General features: G+C 42.3%; 2 protein-coding genes across 2 annotated transcripts; both read left to right on the forward strand.

Annotated features, from left to right (window-relative positions):
* The first annotated feature begins 2,205 nt into the window (after nt 1-2,205).
* Nucleotides 2,206-10,437, forward strand: LOC4330717 (uncharacterized). The gene is made up of 5 exons (XM_015770050.3): nt 2,206-2,324; nt 2,880-3,481; nt 7,185-7,301; nt 7,411-7,853; nt 9,878-10,437. The coding sequence occupies exons 2-5, from the start codon at nt 2,882-2,884 to the stop codon at nt 10,182-10,184; spliced, it is 1,467 nt and encodes a 488-aa protein (XP_015625536.1). The 5' UTR covers nt 2,206-2,324; nt 2,880-2,881; the 3' UTR covers nt 10,185-10,437.
* A 735-nt stretch (nt 10,438-11,172) lies between these two features.
* On the forward strand, nt 11,173-13,332 carry LOC4330718 (sphinganine C4-monooxygenase 1). Its single transcript, XM_015770052.2, has 2 exons — nt 11,173-11,657; nt 12,469-13,332. Exons 1-2 carry the CDS (start codon nt 11,427-11,429, stop codon nt 13,033-13,035), a joined length of 798 nt encoding a protein of 265 aa, XP_015625538.1. The 5' UTR covers nt 11,173-11,426; the 3' UTR covers nt 13,036-13,332.
* The last annotated feature ends 775 nt before the right edge of the window (nt 13,333-14,107 follow it).

The raw sequence follows: 14,107 nt of genomic DNA on the forward strand, positions 1-14,107 counted from the left end.
GGCCTCCGCAACATGGCGCGCCGCTCATCCTCGGCCTCCCGCCGCTCGCCTCAGTGCGCCAGATACGGGGAGAGAGGGGAAGCGGCGAAGAGGAGGGGGGAAGAAGGGGAATTAGGCTGACAAGTGGGTCCCACCATGTTTATTTGTTTTGGCTAACAAATGGGTCCCATATATTTCTTATGTTTTGATTGACTAGACTGCCAGTCTACCATGTATCCGGTTTGTAAATTTTAGGGTTAAAAATAATCGGTATTAGAGTTCAGGGTTAAAAATCGGATGCGAGGGGTAATTTGTAATTTTTCCAAAAATTTTAGCAATAATATGGGCAAAAATTCCTGTTGGGCCTGGGCGTTGCGCGTTCACCACCGTCGGAAGCCCGAAAAACTCTTGCTAAGTGGTCCATGCAGCCCACCTGTGTCAGGTATAGAAGAAAGGAATAAGTTCATCTAAGGTCTCTTAAATTGTCAACGAATCCGATTTTCGCCCTTCAACCACAAAACCAGATACAATTGGTCCCTCAACTATCAAAACCGGTGCATATTAGGTCCCTCGGCGGTTTCGATGGCGGTTTTGGCTGACGTGGCGCCTACGTGGCTAATTTTGACTCGGTCTTGATCTGACGTGGCACTGATGTGGCGCTTACGTGGCAATTCGATCCGAAAAATAATAAACCCCGTGGGACCCACATGTCAGTTTCACACACAATAATAATAATAATGGTGGGACCCACGCGGACCCCACATGTCAGTCTAATTAACCCCTCCTCTTCTGCTTCCTCTCTCTCCTCCTCCCCCTCTTCGTCTCTCTCTTGCGCTGGGTCATTCTGATTCTCCTCTTCCCCATCTTCTCTGTCTTCATCTCTCTCCCCTCTCCTCTCTCTCTTCTCTTCGGTTCACGGGCGGTGGGGAGAGGACGGTGTCCGGCTAAGAGAAGGGGCGCGGCGCGGCGGCTGGTGGGAGGGAAACTAGTGGAGAGAAGGGAACCAGCCCGGCGGCGGAGGCAGTGCCGCCGCGGCCGTGGCTGCGGACGACGTCGACGTCGACCTCGGCATCTCGGCGGCGGGATGAACGTGTCCCGCCGACCGGCCGACACACGCGCGCATCCTCGGAGGCGGCCGTCCACGTGGGCGGGTGAGGGGGCCACCTCGCCGGCGGGAGAGGGGAGAGGCGGCCGGCTGCAAAGACGACCCCAGTGATGATGACGACCGTGCGGCGCGCGGCGGAGGCCGATCCCGTGAGCAGGAAGCTCTTCGTCCACGGCCTTGGCTGGGGCACCAGAGCCGACGACCTCCGCTCCGCGTTTATGTGCCTAATCATACAAAGGTAGAAGCAATAGCGACTAGTACTACCTGACTGGAGTATATTTTGCTTCGTCATCATCATTTGCTTGTGTTATGACGAGGTTGATGAATGAATGAATGATCATTGTTTTGGGCAAGAAAACACCGTTCCGGCCGGATTGACGAGGAACCCATATCGATCCGCTCGCCGTGGCCCATGGAAACCCAACAGGAGATGGCGGCGCTACCTTCCGCTGCCGGCGACTACTAATGGTGGGTGATGCTCGAGCACATTGACGAACTCGAGGTCGACGACGAGGACTCCAACTACAACTCCTGCTCCGCCGCTGCCGACGACACCGCCAATCCCGTGAGTCCATGATGACTTCGCTCACCTCCGACGGCCACGTCGTAAGAGTCTACTTCCACCTCGAAGCGCCCCCGGCGATGTCACACCTATGCCCCTAGCGGTCACTCTTATCCATTTCCGCCGCCGTCGTCGCCGGCCGCATCCCCTAGCGCAAGAGAGAGATGAAGAGAGGAGAGAGAGGAAGCAGAAAAGGAGGGGTGAGTTAGACTGACATGTGGGGCAGCGTGGGTTCCACCATTATTATTAATTTTTTTATGTGAAACTGATATGTGGGTCCCACGGGGTTTATTATTTTCCCGGGTCAAATTGCCACGTAAGCGCCACGTCATACCACGTCAGATCAAGACCGAGTCAAAATTAGCCACGCAGGCGCCACGTCAGCCAAAACCGCCATCGAAACCGCCGAGGGACCTAATATGCACCGGTTTTGATAGTTAAGGGACCCGTTGTATCTGGTTTTGCGGTTGAAGGACGAAAATCGGATTCGTTGATAAGTTAAGGGACCTTTGATGAATTTATTCCTAGAAGAAATCCGCCTCCTTGTAGCCACCGCTCCGTCGGTCAGTTGAACCGGTCTCCTCGAGCGCTCGGAGGAGCGGCAGGCGGGCGCCTCTCGATCTCCCCCCTCGCGAGTCCGGAGTCCGGACGGGGAGGCGCACAACTCCAGGAATCCAGGTGCTCCCTCCGTCCCTCCCCTTCTCCTCTGGTAGGCGCCGCGCAACTGCTCCACTCGTGTAGCGTAGTCGCCTCGCTGCTAGGACCGCCGCATCGGGGCCCGGGACGGCGGAAATCAGGCACCGACGACGTGGAAAACTTCGGTGACTGGTCTGTCACAGTCTCGGGGTCGTCCCTGTTGCCACTGAATCCGATCTTATTAGTCGTCCCCGTTGCCGCTGAATCCGATCTTATTAGTCGTCCCCGTCGCCGCTGAATCCGATTTATAATAAGAGTATAATAGATTGGGGACATCTCTCGTAAGTCCCAACGCTAATATCATCGCGACGCGCGGTCGTACGAGTGGTCGTCTCTTACTTTTTCAGGTAATAAAAAGCGCAGGCACCCCTCCCCTTATCCAGGTCCGGATTTGGGTTTCCCTCAAGTTTTTTCCGTTGTTCAATTGGATCGAATTAAACGATTTATGCCCGTACAGGGTTTGGTTTGAGTAGAATCATCTGTGGTGGTATATTGGTATTCTATATACTTTTTTTTTGATTTGGCTGTTTCGATCAGCCATGGTGAAGACGTCGGCCAACCCGAATGCCAAGGGCAAGGCCGCAGCTTCGTCCTCTGGTCTTCCGTCACCCAAGACCACGCCCAGAGGGGTGAGGCCTAAGGCGTTTAAGAAGAAGGCCAAGGCCGATCCAGAGATGCAGAAGGTGGCAGCTGCGGAAGCCGCCGCCACTGCTGAGACTGCATCGGCACCCCCTCTGAAGCCGGCTGAGGTCAGCCCAGCGGCAGCGGTGGCCAAGGAGAATGGAGGACAGAGGATGAGCAGAAAGGAAAAGACAAAGATGAAAGAGGGGGACCAGATGAAGGAGGATAAGAAGGGGAGAATAAAGGGGAAGGAAAAGAAGGACGATAAAGCGAGGGAGAGGAAGGGTGAAGCTGGGTTTATATTCATGTGCAGTGCTAAGACAAAGCCGGAGTGCTTCCAGAATGGTGTGTTTGGCTTGCCTAAGGGGAAGATCGATGTGGTGGAGAAGATCCAGCCAGGGGCAAAACTGTTCCTCTATGACTTCGACCTGAAGCTGCTCTATGGGATATACAAGGCCAAGACAAAGGGAGGGTTAGATCTTGTGCGAGGCGCGTTCCATGGAAAATTCCCTGCACAGGTAACTCTTTAGTCTGTGTGTTCCTTTCCTATGTTTTATGTTCCTTTCCTATGCTTTAGGTTCCCTGCACAGGTAACTCTTTAGACTTATTGTCAGTGCGTTCCTTTCCTATGCTTTAGGTTCCCTGCACAGGTAACTCTTTAGACTTATTGTCTGTGTGTTCCTTTCCTATGCTTTAGGGTATTGGGAGGACCTGGTCTGCTATTAGAGCAATACAACTGTCTTGATTATCCAGGCAATATAATTAAAATTTAAAACAACAAATCAGAACTAGAAACATTTCCTCAGGCTTAGGGGTGTGCAATGTCTAATAACGAATAATAATTTCAGGTCAGAACTGATTATTGATGTTTGACTCTTGTTTTGTTGTTCTGATTGGTGTTAATAATTGGAAATTTAACCCTAATGGAACGGTAAATGATTGCCAAGGTATTTTTTCTAGCATGACATTGTGGCTATTTAAATGGTCAAATAAGTTCTATGTTTTCAAAAAAAGGGACAATGATCATCGGTCATCATTAACTTAAATCCCCATTTGTACACATGTTTTTCTAACCTTTTTAACATAATTCGTTAGCCCATATGTTATTCGTTCAGATTGGTCTATCATTTTTGTAAGCAAGTGTCATGCAACTGGCACTAAAATACAAACAGCTCAGGATAAACTAGTCAACTTTTGTCATGAGTTGATTTATTCTTAATACTTGTTGACAACTTGAGAAACATGATTGCTCATTTTTATGGGGGAGTGCAACAGTTATGCCTATAAGTTAAGCTTTAACACCAGTTTGGAATATAGAATGTGGCCACATCCTATTGTTATGTTTTTGTAAGACACTAAAATTTGAGAAAATTTTGCATGTGGCAGCGGCTGTGTCATTTTCTTTTTTGCATGCCATCTTCAAAACTATATTTTTGTGCTTCCACCCAAAATAGCTTATGTTCTTATCCATGACACTGGTGACTTGTTGGATCCAGCCAACAACTAACTCTGAAAATTGGTATCTTTGTTATATGCTTATTCGACTATTCAATTCTTAAGCACTACTGGACCAACTAGGCATTGTCTACATGGAAATCATCCCACACTTGAAACATAAAAACTGCAATGACCCACAATGTTCCTAACAACGGTAGTGACAACGTGTTTTTGCCATTGCTACCCTTGTTCATGTCCATATGACCACATGGGCAGGGTCACTTGGTAGGGAACATGCAATGGGCAATGGCAAGGTTATTTGTACTAGTTTTTCTTTTCTTTTTGGTGGGGATCTACAGCTAGGTCTTACAGGAAAGAATCGACATATTGTCCACAAACAAAGTTAGGTGGCAACAGGAATGCTCTACAAGGTCGATGATGACTAACAAGCTATGAGGAGGCTAAAGGGGATAGTGCATGGTTAAGCCTAGAGAGGCCTGTGATGCTCTGGCTTTAAGGCTCAAGGTGATCGGTCAGTGATCTTGGTCTCCCATAAAGTGGTTAATGGAACATGGCTATTAGGCTGAGTTGAAGGTGATGATTGCGCTCAAACTAGCTAGGAACACGTAATGGGCGCACGCCTCGCCCTAGTGGTGAGGTTGTTATATGCATTTGTAAATAGTTAATCTGTATAGGCGGTGGTGTCGGAGATGAGAAATTGGTGCATCATCATTAGGTAAGTAAATGCTGATGCGAGTTGAACGTGATGATTGCGCTCAAACTAGCTAGGAACACGTAATGGGCGCATGCCTTGCCCTAGTGGTGAGGTTGTTATATGCATTTGTAAATAGTTAATCTGGACAGGTGCTGGTGTCGGAGATGAGAAATTGGTGCATCATCATTAGGTAAGTAAATGCTGATGCATCAAAGGCTCAGGTTGGGAAGAAGAGAGATTTGGTTGTGCTAAATGTAGGACCACATGGGAATGTAGGGAATGTAGGGCATTTTGTTTTTTCCCCTAACTCTTTCATGCTCACCTTCTCAATCTAATTCTCTAGTGGTATAGGAGGTCCAATCTCCTTTGTTTCGACGGCACAAAAAAATTGGATTATATAATGGCATATGCAAAGATTTACAAAGTTTTAATGGCGTATGTAAAACTCTCTTAAAATTATTATTTGGCGTGCTAGCTTTTAATTTCATATACACATACATTTTATTTTCGACAAATTGTACGGTCTGATCAAATTAAAGAAAATATAGGAAGATGTAGTAAGTACTATTGAAGAACAATGCAATTTAGTTTTTTAAAAATCGTCAATAACTTACTGCCAAGCAATGATGTTGAGCCTTACCTATCCGAACTTCGAAAAATTTCGACATAACTTTCAAGTTTAGCCATTCCATTTTATTAAGTCCTTCACATATCGTAATGCCTATAATGTTGATACCTCTTGGCTCATTGATATCTCCATCTACTTTTCTTTTTCCCTCTTATCCTCGTATTTTATTATTTTACAATTATTGTTGTAGCTAGCCTTTAAAGGCATGTTTATTTTATATTTTAGTCTAAAAATGACTTAACCTAGAATTGTCTCTGCACTATTTGTGTATGGTTGTGATACATCAACCTGAACTTTGAGAACTTATTTTAATTCCTTACTAGGCATTGTTTGAAGTTCTAATTATGTTAGTTGAAGAGTAAGCGACGAAGTTTGTTTATTGAGTTAACTCATTCCCTACTTCATAATGCTAGAAAGGACTATCTTAATCGAGTTCATTTCCTACCAAACTAATCTCTCAATTGAGTTTATTTTCTCAAAATTTGATCAAATTTCTCCTTGGGTTAAATAGAAACTAACTAGTTAATTGCCTTAGTTGTAAGTTCCAAACCTTAATTTTACCAACAATTAGTTTGGTAATTTTTCTCCAACCTTCAGGAGCATAAACTATATGTAGTATTATAACCATTTGGGCCTTTTGATTTATAATAAACATCTTAGTATGTCCATACAGTCCTAGAAAGAAACTCTTTTAATATGTTTGTAATGATATTCTTTGCAAGAAATTCCATGTAAGGAGTACGTATGGATGATACATATGAGAATCGGGGAACCAAGTTAAGTTGCACACGAACTTCGGGTTATCCTGATTCAATATAGTGGTGTTTTTTGTGTTTTACTAGAGCGCATCCATGAATATATTATTATTTTCTAAAGTGGTTGCTAAATATTATGTACCTTTTGCTTTACAATCTACATTAGAGTTCTCTATGTAATTCTACCATGAAGTTCTTCATTTCTTATATCAATCTACATCAATATAATAATATGGCCTACCAGAGTGGTAGGTCATTCTCCCTTTTTCAACTATTTGTGGGAATTACTATATTTTAGGTAATATAGAGTCTTTCTTTAACAATCATACTAATATATTTTTCATCGATGATAGACACTACTCCCTCCGTCCCAAAATATAAGCATTTTTAGTATAGTGATAAGTTAAACATTTTCAACTTACTATTAATAGCAAAAAAATAAAAAAAAGATCAAACATGTAAAAATGATGTTACTAGATTTATTATTAAACAAACTATCATAATATGCAACTTTTTTTTATTTAAAACATCTTACTTTTATAGATATTGTTGGTCAAAGTAGCATCTCGGAGACTGTGTCAGAGTCAAAAAAAATCTTATATTTTGGGACGGAGGGAGTAGATAAAATCGGATAATGTTTAAGGGTGACACTATTGTAGTCCAACTAACTTGTGTACGTGATATAGGTCAAATTTAAGGTTGACAAAGATTGCCTTCCTCTTCCGGAGAGTAGTTTCAAGCATGCCATTAAGGAGAACTACAATTCAAAGGGAAAGTTCACCCAGGAACTCAGCCTTAAACAAGTGAGTTGTGGAGATTCTTCTATGTAGTTTTAAAAGAGTGCCAAAAGAAAATTAAATTGTAAACATCAAGTTGTGTGCTGATGTCATAAGCTATGGTGCTATCTTGTAGGTTCATAGGTTGTTAGAACTATTCAAGCCTATTAGCTTGCCTCAATCATCTATTCAATATGTTAAAGAAAGGCATCGACGATTGGATGTCTTTGAGGGTCGCCTACCACACTATGTTGAAGGAAGGAGACTGCCACGACATGTCGAGGAAATGCATCATTTACGACATGTTGAAGAAAGGAGATTGCCATATGACCATGAAGAAAGAAGATTACCGTATGACCATGAAGAAAGAAGACGACCACGATATGTTGAAGATATTCGTCATCCACAATTTCTTAAAGAAAGACATGCTATAACCGACTCTCTGCATGATCCATTTCGATCTCGGCATGTGACTCATTTACCAGAGCTTCAACATGCTCCTCCCACATACTATCATCATGTTGCTCATACTTTTGACGAACGGTACCATCAACCTCAAGTTGATATCGTGTATGAACGGTGAGTGCTTTAGGCCCTGTTTGTTTCAGCTTAAGATTATTGTAATCTAGATTATTAAATCAGATTACTTTAAGCTGGATTATAATAAGCTAACATAAAATAAGCTACGAGTTGTTTGTTTCTCTGGATTATTAGAGGCATCTAAGGGTAGTGGGTCTTTAGCCACTCAATAATCTGGAAAAAGCTTCTCTAGAGGAGATTATTGGATTATAGTAATCTGGCTTATATATTATAATAATCTAGCATAATAATCTACTTGTTTGTTTCAGCTTACTCCTAATAATCCAGATTATAATAATCCTAAGCTGAATCAAGCAGGGCCTTAGTCATCTCTTGAATTTTCTAAGCTAAGTGCTAATTGATTTTTTGGCAAACTTGGTTAAATAAATCTCACTCATTATTGAAAACAATCTATATGATGAGTTGACTCCGCGTCCTTTCTTGTTAGCTTGAGCTTTTTGGATGAATAGGCTATATATGCAACTTAATTTGATATTAGGGCCAACACGTCTTAAAGTTATTCCAAGTAAGCACAGTAAGTTACAAAGTGCAACTTACTTCTACTCCACTCAATGCATGCGTGGATCCTACATATGAGGGTGTATGTTGAAAGTATATTGGATTGCTCACCTTTCCTCATCAAATTAAGCTTTGTAGGCTAGTGCATGCAACTTATACTTGGGTCCAATCCTAGTTTTGGGTGATTCTTAATATTTCTTAATTGAATTGTGAGTAGAAATCTAAAAGTTTCTTAATATATTTTGTTCACTATGCGATTGTGCTTTGTGTTAGTTGACACAAGATGACACTATGGCAGATTTGCTATTTTAGTACTCTAGCTTTCTAGTTGGTTTATTAGCAAACTATCTAAATTTGCTCCTCACCATCTTCATGATTTGTTGGCCTCTATGCTAGAGATCTGTAAACTATATAATGATGCCAGTTATGTCTTGTAACTTGAAAAACAAGCTCAATTTCCGCACAATTACACATGGACTAGATTAAAATTTATTTGGAATGTACACTGTATTTTGTATACAACTATATTGATTAATCTACACAATTGTAATTTGGACCAACCATGGTTGAGAAAATAGATATTTCTCTTTTTCCTCGATTAATATAGTAATTTCCATGCCAACAGGAAAAATGTGGTGGCTCCTTTTAGCTTCCGCTTAGCAACATAATTGAGAAATATTTTAGGTTTTTCCAAACATTCAAATTATAATTGCGTCAGTCAAACAACTTTTTTATTACCTAAATTCGTTGACATGAGAGTGAATGGAGGTGTAAAACTAATTTGGATAATTTAGAGAGATTGTTGATGCAGTCATTGAATTTTGGGACTTTCCAGCTCGATAAAAAAGTATAGAGGCGTTGAACTAATAGTAACCGTGTAGATAGGAGATTCAATACTGCAACTCAGATTCACTTCGCAATTCACACGGAACTTTCTACCCTTGTTCTACTTGCACTCTCCACATGTTTTGAAGGCACATCAATACTTTTAGCTAACTGAAAAAACAAATTATTGCAAGTTTAGCAATCAACTAAGTAGTTTTTTTTTCAAGTTTCAATTCCAAGGTACCACAGGATGGCAAGTTTATGGATCTCAGTTTTCTACTGCTGGAATTCATTGTCTCAAAACCTGTCCATGTTTAATTCTAGAATTTTCAGCAATTAGCTCATTAGCTGTACAAGACAATATCTATAAAAGGAAGGAAGAATTGACTGTGGTGTATTATCTTAAGGAGGCTGAGGAAAGTTGTTGCCTAATGAGTAGGGTCTTACTATTGACATATAAGGGAGCATAGCTTTATCTGTCAGAGTGCTGATGATTGTTTTAGTGATGTGCTAGAAAATTGTGCCTTCCTGTTATAGCTAACTTTGTCGTGCTAATTTTGGCTGCTAATTTTGGCTTCTAATAGCGTTCGTTGAGTTAGTTTTCTTTGAAGTTATTTACTTATTTGTAAGTCTTTTGATCTGTTTTAAGTTTAATGAATTTGTAACCTTTTGAATTTCAGTTCTGCCCCCAGAGCTATAGTTGAGGCTACTGACAGGGAGGCCTTCCTCGCAAGAGATTACAGAGTGCCAGAAGAGATTGTCGCACGCTCGGATCATGTGGATGAGCTCTACCGTTCTTATAGACTTGCCACTCGTGCAATGGATCTCCATCAGGGTCCGTCCTATGTGACAGCTGCCTATGAGAACCCAGGACCTGCCTACAGTGAAAGCATCCATCAGATGCCTGTTTCTTCTACAAGGCCTAACGTGCCTGGTGCGCCGGTCTCCTCCCTGTATTCCTTTGCTGGTGCACCAGCATATCGATGATCACCCCAGTGGCCCAGTGCACTGAAATTGGCCCCAGACAACCTTATTGTCAGTTGGTGATGGTGTAGGTACTGGCATCCTGGTACTATACTCCTGCTCTCTTGAAAGTCAGGCTACAAGTTAATCGTACTTGTTGCTGCAGAGTATCGATTCCTTTTTATCCCAATTGTAACATAGATTCCTTTATACTGGATCATGGGTTTTATTTCATCAGATTTAATGAACAAAATAAAATGTGCGGTATTTAGCTGTCTGCCTAGTATTTAGTTTGTGTCGTGAAAGGGAATTCATTATCGTCCTGCCCTTTCATTTTTTATATGTGGTACGTCTTGTCTTAGCTAAATGATCCTGAGATCGTTCTTCAGTTGTTTGGCTCTAACCTGGTCTGCTAAAGTGGTTATGCGAAGGAATCCAGGATTCGCTCACTTCGCTTAGAAACATTCTGTTTCGATTGATTTTGCCTCCTGAAGCGTTGTCTAGCTTTTCATGTCTTGCGTAGGCAAAGAGAAACTTTAGAATCGACATGTGTTTACTGGTGTTCCAAGCCAGGTCTTGGAAAATACGAGATGGTGTGGATTGAGCTCTGTATACGTCCCTTCAAGATTAGCATCAGTAATTCATGCGCTTAGTGGCACCAGTAAATTTATTATAAACTATTTTAAAAAATGTACAGTAATTCATGCGCTTACTGGCACCAGTAAATTTATTATAAACTATTTTAAAAAATGTACAGTAATTCATGCGCTTACTGGCACCAGTAAATTTATTATAAACTATTTTAAAAAATGCAATCAAACCATAGATCACACAGTCCAAATCAGAGAAGAAAAATTAGCCAAGTTATGTTTAGCTGTTCTTTTCAACTCGTACGAAATTTCCTTAGATTTTTTGCACGAGAAGTAGAAACAGGCACATGTGCCCGGTTCGTCGCACGAACCCGGACCACACGCTCCCCTTTGCAACCAACGCCCGTCCCCCTCCCCTCCCCACCTTCTCCTCCCTCGTCTCCTCTCCTCGTTCGGACCGACGGCGACGGCCGCCTAAATTATCCATACCTCCCCTCCGCCGTGGCCACCAGCCACCTCCACGAATCCAATTCCAACATCTCCTCCTCCTCCTCCGCCGCCGCCGGGGGGATCCGCGCTGCGCCGTGGTAAGCCCATCTCTCTCCCGGCCTTCCCGGCTCGACGTTCGTTGTGGGGGGCGTGTTTTGCGCCCGAGGATTGGTGGGTTGGCGGGGGGATGGGGATTGGGGCGTCGGACGAGCTGCTGGGCACGTTCGTGCCGATCGCCGTGTACTGGCTCTACTCGGGGCTGTACCTCGCGCTGGACGGCGTGGAGCGGCTGGACGTGTACCGGCTGCACCCCAGGGAGGAGGAGGCCGCCAAGAACGTCGTCTCCAGGGGCACCGTCGTCAGGGGCGTCCTCGTCCAGCAGGCCTTCCAGGTCGCCGTCTCGCTCACCCTCTTCGCGGTAATCCTCCTCGCCGCCGGTTATCTCTTCCAGCATGCGGGCACCCGAGTTATTGGTTGGATGAATTGTTTCATTTTTTAGCTTTGTGGTAATCTGATGCGAAACATGCAGAATCGCTTTTTTTTTATTATTATTTTCCTTCAGAAGTGCAGAAGCAGAGATGCAAATACTTGGGGTGAATTTTGAAGTAAAATAGGCAAATTGTTGTACATGCGTCTTGATTAGATTGTTTTGGAGAACAATGAAGTAAAAATTGCTTCACACGCATTTCGATTAGATTGTTTTGGCCCACCATCACCGTGTAGCACTCAATAAATCAATCTTTAAACCTCAGCATCTGTGCTAACATGCGGAGGATAGGAGCTAATCGCATCATGTATTAAGTTTTGGTCTGTAGGTGTGTTGTTTGGTAGGATAGCTTTGGTGCTACTTAAAATACATTTTTTGTATTCACTTCGTATGGAAGGAAGCTGCACATAACTAAAAGAAGAAGTCATTTGAATATAATGAGTAGGGAGCAAAGTTATGATACTTGTGTTGATTTTGCTTCTGCGTTGCTTATCAAGAAAATCCGTGCTTTGTTGCTTTCTGACTAAGTAGAAAAATATATTTATGAGATGGCAGCTGCTCTATGCTGATTGAAGTATATCAAAATGGTGTCCATGGAAAATAAACTGATATGCATGAATGTCCAGTTGTACGAATGCTTATGTGTCTTGAACCAATATTGTATCTTGACATTTCTTTTGGAGTTTACCTAATAGCTTTACTTGTATGGTTCTCAAACTGTTGAACTTCTATCGAACTGCAGGTTATTGGTGATGAAAGTGATATTGAACAGAAGCAACCTTCTGCCCTTGTGATATTGCTGCAATTTGCCATTGCAATGTTCGTTATGGATACATGGCAGTACTTCATGCACAGATACATGCACATCAACAAGTTCCTATATAAACATATCCACTCCAAGCACCACACTCTTGTAGTCCCTTATTCCTTTGGAGCTCTTTACAACCATCCTCTTGAGGGTCTTATTTTGGACACCATTGGTGGTGCTCTCTCATTCCTCGTCTCTGGTATGACACCACGGACATCCATATTCTTTTTCTCGTTCGCAACCATCAAGACAGTGGATGATCATTGTGGTCTGTGGCTTCCTGGTAACATCCTCCATGCGCTGTTCAACAACAACAGCGCTTATCATGACATTCATCATCAGCTCTATGGAAACAAGTACAACTTTTCACAACCATTTTTTGTCATTTGGGACAAGATACTTGGAACTTACATGCCTTACTCTATCGAGCACAGAAAAGGAGGAGGGTTTGAGTCACGGCCAGTTAAACTCAACATAGCAGAGCAGACCAAGACTGATTAGTGTATTCTCGGTCCACTACTCTCGGCTCTGTGGTACCCTGATCTTCTAACTACACTGTTGGTGTGAAATTATCACCTTGTTCGTATAGTGATGTTTTTCTTGTTCTCTATATTCTTCTTCTGTTACCTTTTGGGAGGGGTTCTCCTTGTACCAAGGTATAGTGAGTAAATTAGTGTACTATATCAAAGAATACTAAAGCACTAAGATCCACTTGGATCTGTTTCCTGGAGATTGGCTGCATGTATTGAGCTTACATGCATGCCAATGTTAACAAGAGAAGATGATATTTACACTGTATGCAGCTATGCAGTAAGCCAGTAACTTTTGTGGTGCATTCGATCGTTCCTTTGCCGTAGTGCACAGATGCAGTATTATCTGTGTCACTGGTTTGCCTTGAGTATTCTTTTGTACTACTAGTTTATTCACTGGCTTACAATCAGAATGCTAGATTAGTAAACTACCCAGATGAACCGCGTTGTTTTCACAGTACTGCTTCTAAGCCCTTGTTTAGTTTTCAACTTTTTTCTTCATATTTCCAACTTTTACATCACATCAAAACTTTCCTACACATAAACTTTCAACTTTTTTCTTCAAACTTTTAATTTTAGTCAAACTTTTAATTTTGGCGTGGAACTAAACACACCCTAACTCAAGTTTTTATATACGAAATCTTTCGTGCAAGGCAGCTCACACACTTGTAATTCCACTTGTAGTATCACGAAAAGTAGTTGCGAAAACTGTAGCAATGTTGACACAATCAAGTTCAAAATTTGATCCACACATTAGGGAAAAAAAGAGTAATCAGTTGTCAATAGTCAATACCAAAACTTTTAGTACTACTGGTATCTAAGGCTGTGTTCTTTTGGAAGGGCTGGGAACCCCTCCCCTCCACATGGAAAACGGAGCGATAGATTATCACATGATTAATTAGGTATTAGCTATTTAGCTGTAAAAAAACTTGAAAAATAAATTAATATGATTTTTTTAAAGCAACTTTACTATATAAATTTTTTACAAAACACGTACCGTTTAGCAGTTTGAAAAACGTGCACGCGAAAAATGAGGGAGAAGA

The sequence above is a fragment of the Oryza sativa genome, chromosome 2 (assembly GCF_034140825.1).
Source record: "Oryza sativa Japonica Group chromosome 2, ASM3414082v1".
NCBI lineage: Eukaryota > Viridiplantae > Streptophyta > Magnoliopsida > Poales > Poaceae > Oryza > Oryza sativa.